At 53.9% G+C, this 13,953-nt stretch overlaps 1 protein-coding gene across 1 annotated transcript; it reads right to left on the bottom strand.

Annotated features, from left to right (window-relative positions):
* Positions 1-3,790: 3,790 nt before the first annotated feature.
* On the bottom strand, positions 3,791-13,510 carry LOC144488225 (kinesin-like protein KIF22; the record flags this gene model as incomplete). The annotated part of the gene is made up of 4 exons (XM_078206252.1): positions 13,459-13,510; positions 12,652-12,866; positions 4,038-4,165; positions 3,791-3,951 (listed from the first exon to the last, which is right to left on the bottom strand). Coding segments are annotated over exons 2-4 (498 nt in total), but the record flags the coding sequence as incomplete, so codon positions are not given.
* Between the last annotated feature and the right edge of the window lie 443 nt (positions 13,511-13,953).

The raw sequence follows: 13,953 nt of genomic DNA, 5'->3' as shown, positions 1-13,953 counted from the left end.
AAGAGTAGGTACCGTGTACCTGGTGGATGGTGTTCTCACGTGAGATGATGGCATCCGTGTCGATGATCCAGCACATCTTGCAGAGGTTGCTGTGGCAGGGTTGTGGGGTAACACCAGCACCTCCCACGACGACGGCATTGCTGCAACTGCCTCAGTACTCAACGCCAACAACTGTCAATTTCCAGATGCAATTTTACAACTCATCCGCTTCATCCTGGACCACAATGTCTTCACCTTCAACAACCAGTTCTTCATCCAGACACACGGAACAGCCATGGGGACCAAATTTGCACCTCAATATGCCAACATCTTCACGCACAGGTTCGAACAAGACTTCTTCACCGCACAGGACCTTCAACCGATGCTATACACTAGATACATCGATGATATTTTCTTCCTTTGGACTCATGGTGAACAATCACTGAAACAACTCTATGATGACATCAACAAGTTCCATCCCACCATCAGACTCACCATGGACTACTCTCCGAAATCGGTTGCATTCTTGGACACACGCATCTCCATTAGGGACGGTCACCTCAGCACCTCACTGTACCGCAAGCCCACGGATAACCTCACGATGCTCCACTTGTCCAGCTTCCACCCTAAACACGTTAAAGAAGCCATCCCCTACGGACAAGCCCTCCGTATACTCAGGATTTGCTCAGATGAGGAGGATCGCAACAGACACCTACAGGCGCTGAAAGATGCCCTCATAGGAACAGGATATGGCACTCGACTCATCGATCGACAGTTCCGATGCACCACAGCGAAAAACTGCACCGACCTCCTCAGAAGACAAACACAGGACACGGTGGACAGAGTATCCTTCGTCGTCCAGTACTTCCCCGGAGCGGAGAAGCTACGGCATCTCCTCCGGAGCCTTCAACATGTCATTGATGAAGACGAACATCCCAAGGCCATCCCCACACCCCCACTTCTTGCCTTCAAACAACCACACAACCTCAAACAGACCATTGACCGCAGCAAACTACCCAGCCTTCAGGAGAACAGTGACCACGACACCACACAACCCTGCCACAGCAACCTCTGCAAGACGTGCCGGATCATCGACACAGATGCCATCATCTCACGTGAGAACACCATCCACCAGGTACACGGTATATACTCTTGCAACTCAGCCAACGTTGTCTACCTGATACGCTGCAGGAAAGGATGTCCCGAGGCATGGTACATTGGGGAAACCATGCAGACGCTACGACAACGGATGAATGAACACCGCTCGACAAACACCAGGCAAGACTGTTCTCTTCCTGTGGGGGAACACTTCAGCGGTCACGGGCATTCGGCCTCTGATCTTCGGGTAAGCATTCTCCAAGGCGGCCTTCACGACACACGACAGCGCAGAGTCGCTGAGCAGAAACTGATAGCCAAGTTCCACACACATGAGGACGGCCTCAACCGGGATATTGGGTTCATGTCACACTATTTGTAATCCCCACAGCTTGCCTGGACCTGCAGAGTCTCACTGGCTGTCCTGTCTGGAGACAATACACATCTCTTTAGCCTGTCTTGATGCTCTCTCCACTCACATTGTTTATATCTTAAAGACTTGATTAGCTGTAAGTATTCGCATTCCAACCATTATTCATGTAAATTGAGTTTGTGTCTTTATATGCCCAATCGGACAGGAAACAGAGTCGGAATAAATGGGTGCTTTTCTGGTTGGCGGATGGTGACTAGTGGTGTGCCGCAGGAATCGGTACTGGAGCCTCAACTATTTACCATTTATATAGACGATCTGGAGGAGGGGACTGAGTGTAGGGTAACAAAGTTTGCAGACGACTCAAAGATAAATGGAAAAGTGAATCGTGTGGAGGGCGTAGAAGGTCTGCAGAGAGATTTGGACAGGCTGAGTGATTGGGCGAGGGTCTGGCAGATGGAGTATAAAGTTGACAAATGCGAGGTTATTCACTTTGGAGGAAATAATAGCAAATTGGATTATTATCTAAATGGAAAAAAATTACAACATGCTACTGTGCAGAGGGACCTGGGGGTCCTTGTGCATGAGACGCAAAAACCCAGTCTGCAGGTGCAACAGGTGATCAAGAAGGCAAATGGGATGTTGGCCTATATCGCGAGGGGGATAGAATATAAAAGCAGAGATGTCTTGCTGCATCTGTACAGGGCATTGGTGAGGCCGCAGCTGGAATACTGTGTGCAGTATTGGTCCCCTTATTTGCGGAAGGATATATTGGCCTTGGAGGCGTGCAGAGAAGGTTCACCAGGTTGATACCAGAGATGAGGGGTGTTGTTTATGAGGAGAGACTGAGCAGATTGGGTTTGTACTCATTGGAATTTAGAAGGCTGAGGGGGGATCTTATAGAGACCTATAAGATAATGAAAGGGCTGGATAGGGTAGAGGTGGAGAGATTTTTTCCACTTAGAAAGGAAGCTAGAACTAGAGGGCACAGCCTCAAAATAAAGGGTGGTCAGTTTAGGACAGAGTTGAGGAGGAACTTCTTCTCTCAAAGGGTGGTGAATCTCTGGAATTCTCTGCCCACTGAAGTGGTGGAGGCTACCTCGTTGAATATGTTTAAATCACGGATAGATGGATTCCTGATCGGGAAGGGAATTAGGGGTTATAGGGATCAGGTGGGTAAGTGGAACTGATCCACTTCAGATCAGCCATGATCTTATTGAATGGCGGGGCAGGCTCGAGGGGCGAGATGGCCTACTCCTGCTCCTATTTCTTATGTTCTTATGTTTGTGAACAGAACTCCCACTCACCTGAAGAAGGGGCTTGCAGCTCCGAAAGCTTGTGTGGCGTTTGCTACCAAATAAACCTGTTGGACTTTAACCTGGTGTTGTTAAACCTCTTACTGTGTTTCCCCCATTCATCACCATCATGGCTGATCATCCAACTCAATAGCCTCACCCTGCTTTCTCCCCATAACCTTTGATCCCGCTCCCCCCGAGCGCTCCATCCAGCCGCCTCTCCAATACAGTCAGTGTTTTGGCATCAACTCCTTCCTGTGGGAATGAATTCCACAGGCTCCCCGGGTGAAGAAATGTTTCCTCACCTCCCGTCCTAAATGGTCTCCCCCCAATCCTCAGACTGTGACCCCCTGGTTCTGGACTCTTCCCCCCCCCCCCCCCCCCCCCACCCACCCACCACCATCGGGGACACCCTCCCTGCACCTACCCTGTCCGGTCCTGTTAGAATTTTATAAGTCTCTGTGAGATCCCCCGTCATTCGTCTGAACTCCAGCGGAAACAATCCTAACCCAGTCAATCTCTCCTCGTCCATCAGTCCCGCCATCCCCGGAATCAGCCGGGTAAACCTTCGCTGCGCTCCCTCGAGAGCAAGAACATCCTTCCTCAGAAAAGGAGACCAAAACTGCGCACAATACTCCAGGTGTGGCCTCACCAAGACCCTGTATAATCGCAACAACACATCCCTGCTCCTGTACTCGAAACCTCTCGCAATGAAGGCCAACAGACCACTAGTCTTCTTTACCGCCTGCTGCATCTGCATGCTTACCTTCAGCGACTGGTGCACAAGGACGCCCAGGTCCCACTGCACACTCCCCTCTCCCAATTTACACCCATTCAGGTAGTAATCTGCCTTCTTGTTTTTGCTTCCAAAAAGTGAATAACCTCACATTTATTCAAATTATACTGCACCTGCCATTAATTTGCCCACTCACCCAACCTGTCCAGATCATTCTGAAGGATCTCTGCATCCTCGTCACGGTTCACCCTCCCACCCAACTTGGTATCATCTGCAACCAGCGCTAACGGTTATGCTCAGAATCCTCTGTCTTACCTTCTCCTGGTAGATCTCCAGGTAAGACATGGTGATGGCGAATGACCAGGAGGGGCCGGTCAGCTGGTCGCTCTGCTCCCGGCTCATGCGGAAGACGTCGAGAAGGGCGCGGGGAACGACCCCGGGCTGCTCAGGACTGCCGAGCATGGTGTGGGTCTTACCTACAACCGAGGAAAACAGCGAGTCAGCGGACCGACATCCACAAGCAGAGGCTGGATAGAGAGTCGACACTCGCTCAGACACCCACCTGCACCCGTGGGGCCATAGGCAAAGACGCTGGCATTCTGGCCATTCAGGACATGAGACAGGATGGGTTTGACTGACCCCATGTAGACTTCCTGCTGGGAAGAGTCATCACCGTAAAATGCGTCAAAGCTGGGAGACAGAAGGAGCTGGGTTAGAGAATGGAATACAACCAGGGGGGGATCAGAGAGACCATTCAGCCTGTCAACTCTACACTGTCCAACAGTGATAGACCCATCCCCACTGTACCCCAGTGTTATACAGAGACAGAGCCGTCCCCACCAGTACTGTACCCCAGTGTTATACAGAGACAGAGCCGTCCCCACCAGTACTGTACCCCAGTGTTATAGTGACAGACCCGTCCCCACCAGTACTGTACCCCAGTGTTATACAGCGACAGACCCGTCCCCACCAGTACTGTACCCCAGTGTTATACAGTGACAGACCCATCCCCACCAGTACTGTACCCCAGTGTTACACAGTGACAGACCCATCCCCACCAGTACTGTACCCCAGTGTTATACAGTGACAGACCCGTCCCCACAGTACTGTACCCCAGTGTTATAGTGACAGACCAATCCCCACCAGTACCGTACCCCAGTGTTATACAGTGACAGACCCGTCCCCACCAGTACTGTACCCCAGTGTTATACAGTGACAGACCCGCCCCCACCAGTACTGTACCCCAGTGTTATACAGACCCGTCCCCATCAGTACTGTACCCCAGTGTTATACAGTGACAGACCCGTCCCCACCAGTACTGTACCCCAGTGTTATACAGTGACAGACCCGTCCCTACCAGTACTGTACCCCAGTGTTACAGTGACAGACCCGGCCCCACCAGTACTGTACCCCAGTGTTATACAGTGACAGACCCATCCCCACCAGTACTGTACCCCAGTGTTATACAGAGACAGACCCGGCCCCAACAGTACTGTACCCCAGTGTTATACAGTGACAGACCCGTCCCCACCAGTACTGTACCCCAGTGTTACAGTGACAGACCCGGCCCCACCAGTACTGTACCCCAGTGTTATACAGTGACAGACCCGTCCCCACCAGTACTGTACCCCAGTGTTATACAGTGACAGACCCGTCCCCACCAGTACTGTACCCCAGTGTTACAGTGACAGACCCGTCCCCACCAGTACTGTACCCCAGTGTTATACAGAGACAGACCCGTCCCCACCAGTACTGTACCCCAGTGTTATACAGAGACAGACCCGTCCCCACCAGTACTGTACCCCAGTGTTATACAGAGACAGACCCGTCCCCACCAGTACTGTACCCCAGTGTTATACAGAGACAGACCCGTCCCCACCAGTACTGTACCCCAGTGTTACAGTGACAGACCCGGCCCCACCAGTACTGTACCCCAGTGTTATACAGAGACAGACCCGGCCCCAACAGTACTGTACCCCAGTGTTATACAGTGACAGACCCGTCCCCACCAGTACTGTACCCCAGTGTTATACAGTGACAGACCCGTCCCCACCAGTACTGTACCCCAGTGTTATACAGACCCGTCCCCAACAGTACTGTACCCCAGTGTTATAGAACATAGAACATAGAACATAGAAAGCCACAGCACAAACAGGCCCTTCGGCCCACAAGTTGCGCCGATCACATCCCCACCTCTAGGCCTATCTATAGCCCTCAATCCCATTAAATCCCATGTACTCATCCAGAAGTCTCTTAAAAGACCCCAACGAGTTTGCCTCCACCACCACCGACGTCAGCCGATTCCACTCACCCACCACCCTCTGAGTGAAAAACTTACCCCTGACATCCCCCCTGTACCTACCCCCCAGCACCTTAAACCTGTGTCCTCTCGTAGCAACCATTTCAGCCCTTGGAAATAGCCTCTGAGAGTCCACCCTATCCAGACCCCTCAACATCTTGTAAACCTCTATCAGGTCACCTCTCATCCTTCGTCTCTCCAGGGAGAAGAGACCAAGCTCCCTCAACCTATCCTCATAAGGCATGCCCCCCAATCCAGGCAACATCCTTGTAAATCTCCTCTGCACCCTTTCAATGGCTTCAACATCTTTCCTGTAATGAGGTGACCAGAACTGCGCGCAGTACTCCAAGTGGGGTCTAACCAGGGTCCTATAAAGCTGCAGCATTATCTCCCGACTCCTAAACTCAATCCCTCGATTAATGAAGGCTAGTACGCCATACGCCTTCTTGACCGCATCCTCCACCTGCGAGGCCGATTTAAGAGTCCTATGGACCCGGACCCCAAGGTCCCTCTGATCCTCTACACTGCTAAGAATGGTACCCTTCATTTTATACTGCTGCTCCATCCCATTGGATCTGCCAAAATGGATCACTACACACTTATCCGGGTTGAAGTCCATCTGCCACTTCTCCGCCCAGTCTTGCATTCTATCTATGTCTCGCTGCAACTTCTGACATCCCTCCAAACTATCCACAACACCACCTACCTTGGTGTCGTCAGCAAACTTACCAACCCATCCCTCCACTTCCTCATCCAGGTCATTTATGAAAATGACAAACAGCAAGGGTCCCAGAACAGATCCCTGGGGCACTCCACTGGTCACTGACCTCCATGCAGAGAAAGACCCCTCCACAGCCACTCTCTGCCTTCTGCAGGCAAGCCAGTTCTGGATCCACAAGGCAACAGCCCCTTGGATCCCATGCCCTCTCACTTTCTCAAGAAGTCTTGCATGGGGGACCTTATCGAACGCTTTGCTGAAGTCCATATAGACCACATCCACCGCTCTTCCTTCGTCAATGTGCTTGGTCACATTTTCAAAGAACTCAACCAGGCTCGTAAGGCACGACCTGCCCCTGACAAAGCCGTGCTGACTACTTTTGATCATACTAAACTTCTCTAGATGATCATAAATCCTGTCTCTCAGGATCCTCTCCATCAACTTACCAACCACTGAGGTTAGACTCACCGGTCGGTAATTTCCCGGGCAGTCCCTGTTCCCTTTCTTGAATATAGGGACCACATCCGCAATCCTCCAATCCTCCGGAACCTCTCCCGTCTCCATCGACGATGCAAAGATCATCGCCAAAGGCTCCGCAATCTCCTCCCTCGCCTCCCACAGTAACCTGGGGTACATCCCATCCGGTCCCGGCGACTTACCAACCTTGATGCCATTCAATAGTTCCAACATATCCTCTTTCTTTATGTCCACATGCTCGATCCTTTCTGTCCTCCGCAATCCAGCAGTACAACCACCCAGATCCCTTTCCACCGTGAATACCGAGGTAAAGTATTCATTAAGCACCTCCGCCAATTCTAACGGTTCCGCACAAACTTTTCCCCCTTCACCTTTTAAGGGTCCTATGCCTTCACATCTCATCCTTTTACTCTTGACATATTTGTAGAAAGCCTTGGGATTCTCCTTAATCTTACCCGCCAAGGTCTTCTCATGACCCCTTCTCGCTCTCCTAATTTCCTTCTTAAGCTCCTTCCTACATCGCGTATACTCCTCTAAATCCTTAACACCTCCTAGCTCTCTGAACCTTCTGTACGCCTCTCTTTTCTTATTCACCAGGTTCATCACAACCTTCGTGCACCACGGTTCCCGTACCCTACCAACACCCCCCTGTCTCATCGGAACGTTGTCATGCAGAGCTCCATACAGTGACAGACCCAGCCCCACCAGTACTGAACCCGTGTTATACAGAGACAGACCCGTCCCCACCAGTACTGTACCCCAGTGTTATACAGAGACAGACCCGTCCCCACCAGTACTGTACCCCAGTGTTATACAGAGACAGACCCGTCCCCACCAGTACTGTACCTCAGTGTTATACAGTGACAGACCCGTCCCCACCAGTACTGTACCCCAGTGTTACAGTGACAGACCCTGCCCCACCAGTACTGTACCCCAGTGTTATACAGAGACAGACCCGGCCCCAACAGTACTGTACCCCAGTGTTATACAGTGACTGACCCGTCCCCACCAGTACTGTACCCCAGTGTTATACAGTGACAGACCCGTCCCCACCAGTACTGTACCCCAGTGTTATACAGAGACAGACCCGGCCCCACCAGTACTGTACCCCAGTGTTATACAGTGACAGACCCGGCCCCACCAGTACTGTACCCCAGTGTTATACAGCGACAGACCCGTCCCCACCAGTACTGTACCCCAGTGTTATACAGAGACAGAGCCATCCCCACCAGTACTGTACCCCAGTGCTATACAGTGACAGACCCGTCCCCACCAGTAGTGTACCCCAGTGTTATACAGTGACAGACCCGTCCCCACCAGTACTGTACCCCATTGTTATACAGTGACAGACCCGTCCCCACCAGTACTGTACCCCAGTGTTATACAGTGATGGACCCATCCCCACCATACTGTACCCCAGTGTTATACAGTGACAGACCCATCCCCACCAGTACTGTACCCCAGTGTTATACAGTGACAGACCCATCCCCACCAGTACTGTACCCCAGTGTTACACAGTGACAGACCCGTCCCCACCAGTACTGTACCCCAGTGTTATACAGTGACAGACCTGTCCCCACCTGTACTGTACCCCAGTGTTATACAGTGACAGACCCGTCCCCACCAGTACTGTACCCCAGTGTTATACAGTGACAGACACGTCCCCACCAGCACTGTACCCCAGTGTTATACAGTGACAGACCTGTCCCCACCTGTACTGTACCCCAGTGTTATACAGTGACAGACCCGTCCCCACCAGTACTGTACCCCAGTGTTATACAGTGACAGACCTGTCCCCACCTGTACTGTACCTCAGTGTTATACAGTGACAGACCCGTCCCCACCAGTACTGTACCCCAGTGTTACAGTGACAGACCCGTCCCCACCAGTACTGTACCCCAGTGTTATACAGTGACAGACCCATCCCCACCAGTACAGTACCCCAGTGTTATACAGAGACAGACCCGTCCCCACCAGTACTGTACCCCAGTGTTATACAGTGACAGACCTGTCCCCACCTGTACTGTACCTCAGTGTTATACAGTGACAGACCCGTCCCCACCAGTACTGTACCCCAGTGTTACAGTGACAGACCCGTCCCCACCAGTACTGTACCCCAGTGTTATACAGTGACAGACACAGCCCCACCAGTACTGTACCCCAGAGTTATACAGTGACAGACCTGTCCCCACCTGTACTGTACCCCAGTGTTATACAGTGACAGACCCGTCCCCACCAGTACTGTACCCCAGTGTTATACAGTGACAGACCTGTCCCCACCTGCACTGTACCCCAGTGTTACAGTGACAGACCCGTCCCCACCAGTACTGTACCCCAGTGTTATACAGTGACAGACCCATCCCCACCAGTACTGTACCCCAGTGTTATACAGAGACAGACCCGTCCCCACCAGTACTGTACCCCAGTGTTATACAGTGACAGACCTGTCCCCACCTGGACTGTACCTCAGTGTTATACAGTGACAGACCCGTCCCCACCAGTACTGTACCCCAGTGTTACAGTGACAGATCGGTCCCCACCAGTACTGTACCCCAGTGTTATACAGTGACAGACACGTCCCCACCAGTACTGTACCCCAGTGTTATACAGTGACAGACCTGTCCCCACCTGTACTGTACCCCAGTGTTATACAGTGACAGACCTGTCCCCACCTGTACTGTACCCCAGTGTTATACAGTGACAGACCCATCCCCACCAGTACTGTACCCCAGAGTTATACAGTGACAGACCCGTCCCCACCAGTACTGTACCCCAGTGTTACAGTGACAGACCCGTCCCCACCAGTACTGTACCCCAGTGTTATACAGTGACAGACCAGTCCCCACCAGTACTGAACCCCAGTGTTATACAGCAACAGCCCCGTCCCCACCAGTACTGTACCCCAGTGTTATATAGTGACAGACCCATCCCCACCAGTACTGTACCCCATTGTTATACAGAGACAGACCCGTCCCCACCAGTACTGTACCCCAGTGTTATACAGTGACAGACCCATCCCCACCAGTACTGTACCCCAGTGTTAGACAGTGACAGACCCGTCCCCACCAGTACTGTACCTCAGTGTTATACAGTGACAGACCCGTCCACACCAGTACTGTACCCCAGAATTATACAGTGACAGACCCGTCCCCACCAGTACTGTACCCCAGTGTTATACAGTGACAGACCCATCCCCACCAGTACTGTACCCCAGTGTTATACAGTGACAGACCTGTCCCCACCAGTACTGTATCCCAGTGTTCCAGTGACAGACCCATCCCCACCAGTACTGTACCCCAGTGTTATACAGTGACAGACCCGGCCCACCAGTACTGTACCCCAGTGTTATACAGTGACAGACCTGTCCCCACCAGTACTGTACCCCAGTGTTATACAGTGACAGACCCATCCCCACCAGTACTGTACCCCAGTGTTACAGTGACAGACCTGTCCCCACCAGTACTGTACCCCAGTGTTATAGTGACAGACCCGTCCCCACCAGTACTGTACCCCAGTGTTATACAGTGACAGACCCGTCCCCACCAGTACTGTACCCCAGTGTTATACAGTGACAGACCCGTCCCCACCAGTACTGTACCCCAGTGTTATACAGTGACAGACCCGTCCCTACCAGTACTGTACCCCAGTGTTAGACAGTGACAGACCCGTCCCCACCAGTACTGTACACCAGTGTTATACAGTGACAGACCCGTCCCCACCAGTACTGTACCCCAGTGTTATACAGCGACAGACCCGTCCCCATCAGTACTGTACCCCAGTGTTATACAGTGACAGACCCATCCCCACCAGTACTGTACCCCAGTGTTATACAGTGACAGACCCGTCCCCACCAGTACTGTACCCCAGTGTTATACAGCGACAGACCCGTCCCCATCAGTACTGTACCCCAGTGTTATACAGTGACAGACCCGTCCCCACCAGTACTGTACCCCGGTGTTATACAGTGACAGACCCATCCCCACCAGTACTGTACCCCAGTGTTATACAGTGACAGACCCGTCCCCACCAGTACTGTACCCCAGTGTTATACAGTGACAGACCCATCCCCACCAGTACTGTACCCCAGTGTTATACAGTGACAGACCCGTCCCCACCAGTACTGTACCCCAGTGTTATACAGTGACAGACCCGTCCCCATCAGTACTGTACCCCAGTGTTATACAGCGATAGACCCATCCCCACCAGTACTGTACCCCAGTGTTATACAGTGACAGACCCGTCCCCACCAGTACTGTACCCCAGTGTTATACAGTGACAGACCCGTCCCCACCAGTACTGTACCCCAGTGTTATAGTGACAGACCCTTCCCACCAGTACTGTACCCCAGTGTTATACAGTGATAGACCCGTCCCCACCAGTACTGTACCCCAGTGTTATACAGTGACCCGTCCCCACCGGTACTGTACCCCAGTGTTATAGTGACAGACCCTTCCCACCAGTACTGTACCCCAGTGTTATACAGTGACAGACCCGGCCCCACCAGTACTGTACCCCAGTGTTATACAGCGACAGACCCGTCCCCGCCAGTACTGTACCTCAGTGTTATACAGTGACAGACCCATCCCCACCAGTACTGTACCCCAGTGTCATACAGTGACAGACCCGTCCCCACCAGTACTGTACCCCAGTGTTATACAGTGACAGACCCATCCCCACCAGTACTGTACCCCGGTGTTATACAGTGACAGACCCGTCCCCATCAGTACTGTATCCCAGTGTTATACAGTGACAGACCTGTCCCCACCAGTACTGTACCCCAGTGTTATACAGTGACAGACCTGTCCCCACCAGTACTGTACCCCAGTGTTATACAGTGACAGACCTGTCCCCACCAGTACTGTACCCCAGTGTTATGCAGCGACAGACCCATCCCCACCAGTACTGTACCCCAGTGGTATACAGCGACAGACCCGTCCCCACCAGTACTGTACCCCAGTGTTATACAGTGACAGACCCGTCCCCACCAGTACTGTACCCCAGTGCTATACAGTGACAGACCCGGCCCCACCAGTACTGTACCTGTGTTATACAGTGACAGACCCGTCCCCACCAGTACTGTACCCCAGTGTTATACAGTGACAGACCCGTCCCCACCAGTACTGTACCCCAGTGTTATACAGTGACAGACCCGTCCCCACCAGTACTGTACCCCAGTGTTATACAGACCCGTCCCCACCAGTACTGTACCCCAGTGTTATACAGTGACAGACCCGTCCCCACCAGTACTGTACCCAGTGTTATAGTGACAGACCTGTACCCCAGGAGGATCGGGAGTGACGGGGGTGGGGGGTGAATTCGAGGGGGTGATGGGGCTATTAGAGGAGGAGGGGGGGTTTCGAGTCCTTTCCTCGCCGCATGGCAGTGGGGTTGGGGGTGGAAGAATTGGACGAGGGGAAGGATTGGAGGAGGGGGAGGGTTTAAGTCCTCTCCTGGGCTGCACGCCACCCACCCCACACCCCCACCTCCCTCACTGGCAGTGCATGGACGCTGCAAAGTGTTGGGGGGTGGGTTGGGGTGAACGGGAGGGGGGGGTTGGGGTTAACAGTGTGGGGGGGTGGGGTTAACGGGGGTGGGTTGGGGTTGGGGTTAACAGTGTGGGGGGGGGGGGGGGGTTAACGAGGGGGGGTTCGAGTCCTCTCCGAGCCGCGCACCCTCCCTCACTGGTAGTGCATGGACTCGCTGCGGTTCCTCCGGTTGGCGATCTCCAGCGAGCGGGTGTCGACACCCCGGACGCAGGCGCCCTGCCCCTCCTCGTCCTCGGCCACCTGGTAGGGGCGCAGTCGCACCGCCACCCGCACGGGGCGGCTCGCCGGCTTGCGGGAGGCACTGGCGGCGGGGGGATCCACGGGGACGCTCGGCCGGCCGGACATGGTCACCTGTGGGAGAGACAGAGAGAGAGAATCGTCATCAAATCTCAGAGGCAGCAACACGGGCACCGCGCTGGGGGAGGTGTCGGTCTCTGTCTCACCCTCTGTGTCTGGGTCTCTGTCTCACCCTCTGTGTCTGGGTCTCTGTCTCACCCTCTGTGTCTCTGTCTCACCCTCTGTGTCTGGGTCTCTGTCTCACCCTCTGTGTCTGGGTCTCTGTCTCACCCTCTGCGTCTGGGTCTCTGTCTCACCCTCTGCGTCTGGGACTCTGTCTCACCCTCTGCGTCTGGGTCTCTGTCTCACCCTCTGTGTCTGGGTCTCTGTCTCACCCTCTGTGTCTGGGTCTCTGTCTCACCCTCTGCGTCTGGGTCTCTGTCTCACCCTCTGCGTCTGGGTCTCTGTCTCACCCTCTGCGTCTGGGACTCTGTCTCACCCTCTGCGTCTGGGACTCTGTCTCACCCTCTGCGTCTGGGTCTCTGTCTCACCCTCTGCGTCTGGGACTCTGTCTCACCCTCTGTCTCACCCTCTGCGTCTGGGTCTCTGTCTCACCCTCTGCGTCTGGGACTCTGTCTCACCCTCTGCGTCTGGGTCTCTGTCTCACCCTCTGTGTCTGGGTCTCTGCGGCTCCAGAAGCGGCTCCGAGTTCTCGGCCCCAACGGACATCCGATTTAAATCTGGCGCCTTCTCCCCGCCCCCCGCACCCCATTGGCCCAGCGCCCCGTCAATCACCGCGCCCCCGCCAATCAGCGCCCAGCCCCGCCTCCCGGCCCGCACCCGATTGGACAGGGGGCCCCGTCCATCAACGGCCTCCGCGGCCAATGGGGCGTCGAGTGTTCAGCCCCGCCCCCAATCGTCATCCGGCCTTGCTGTTCCCGCCCCCTCCCCCATCCTACTGGACCGACGTCACGTCAATCATCCCTACCCCTCATCAGTCGCCAATCGGTGTCGGGTTCGGTGTCCCGCCTCCAGCTGCTATTGGACCGGGTGCCCGTCAATCAGCTCCCCCCATCGCCAATCGTGGTTCCCGTCCCTCGTTGTTCCCGCCCCCATTTTCTATTGGCCGAGGGACACGTCACTCAGCAAACCCCACCCCCCA

The sequence above is a fragment of the Mustelus asterias genome, unplaced genomic scaffold, assembly GCF_964213995.1.
Source record: "Mustelus asterias unplaced genomic scaffold, sMusAst1.hap1.1 HAP1_SCAFFOLD_1386, whole genome shotgun sequence".
In the NCBI taxonomy this organism is placed as follows: Eukaryota; Metazoa; Chordata; class Chondrichthyes; order Carcharhiniformes; family Triakidae; genus Mustelus; species Mustelus asterias.
This window is presented reverse-complemented; position numbering and strand designations above follow the sequence as displayed.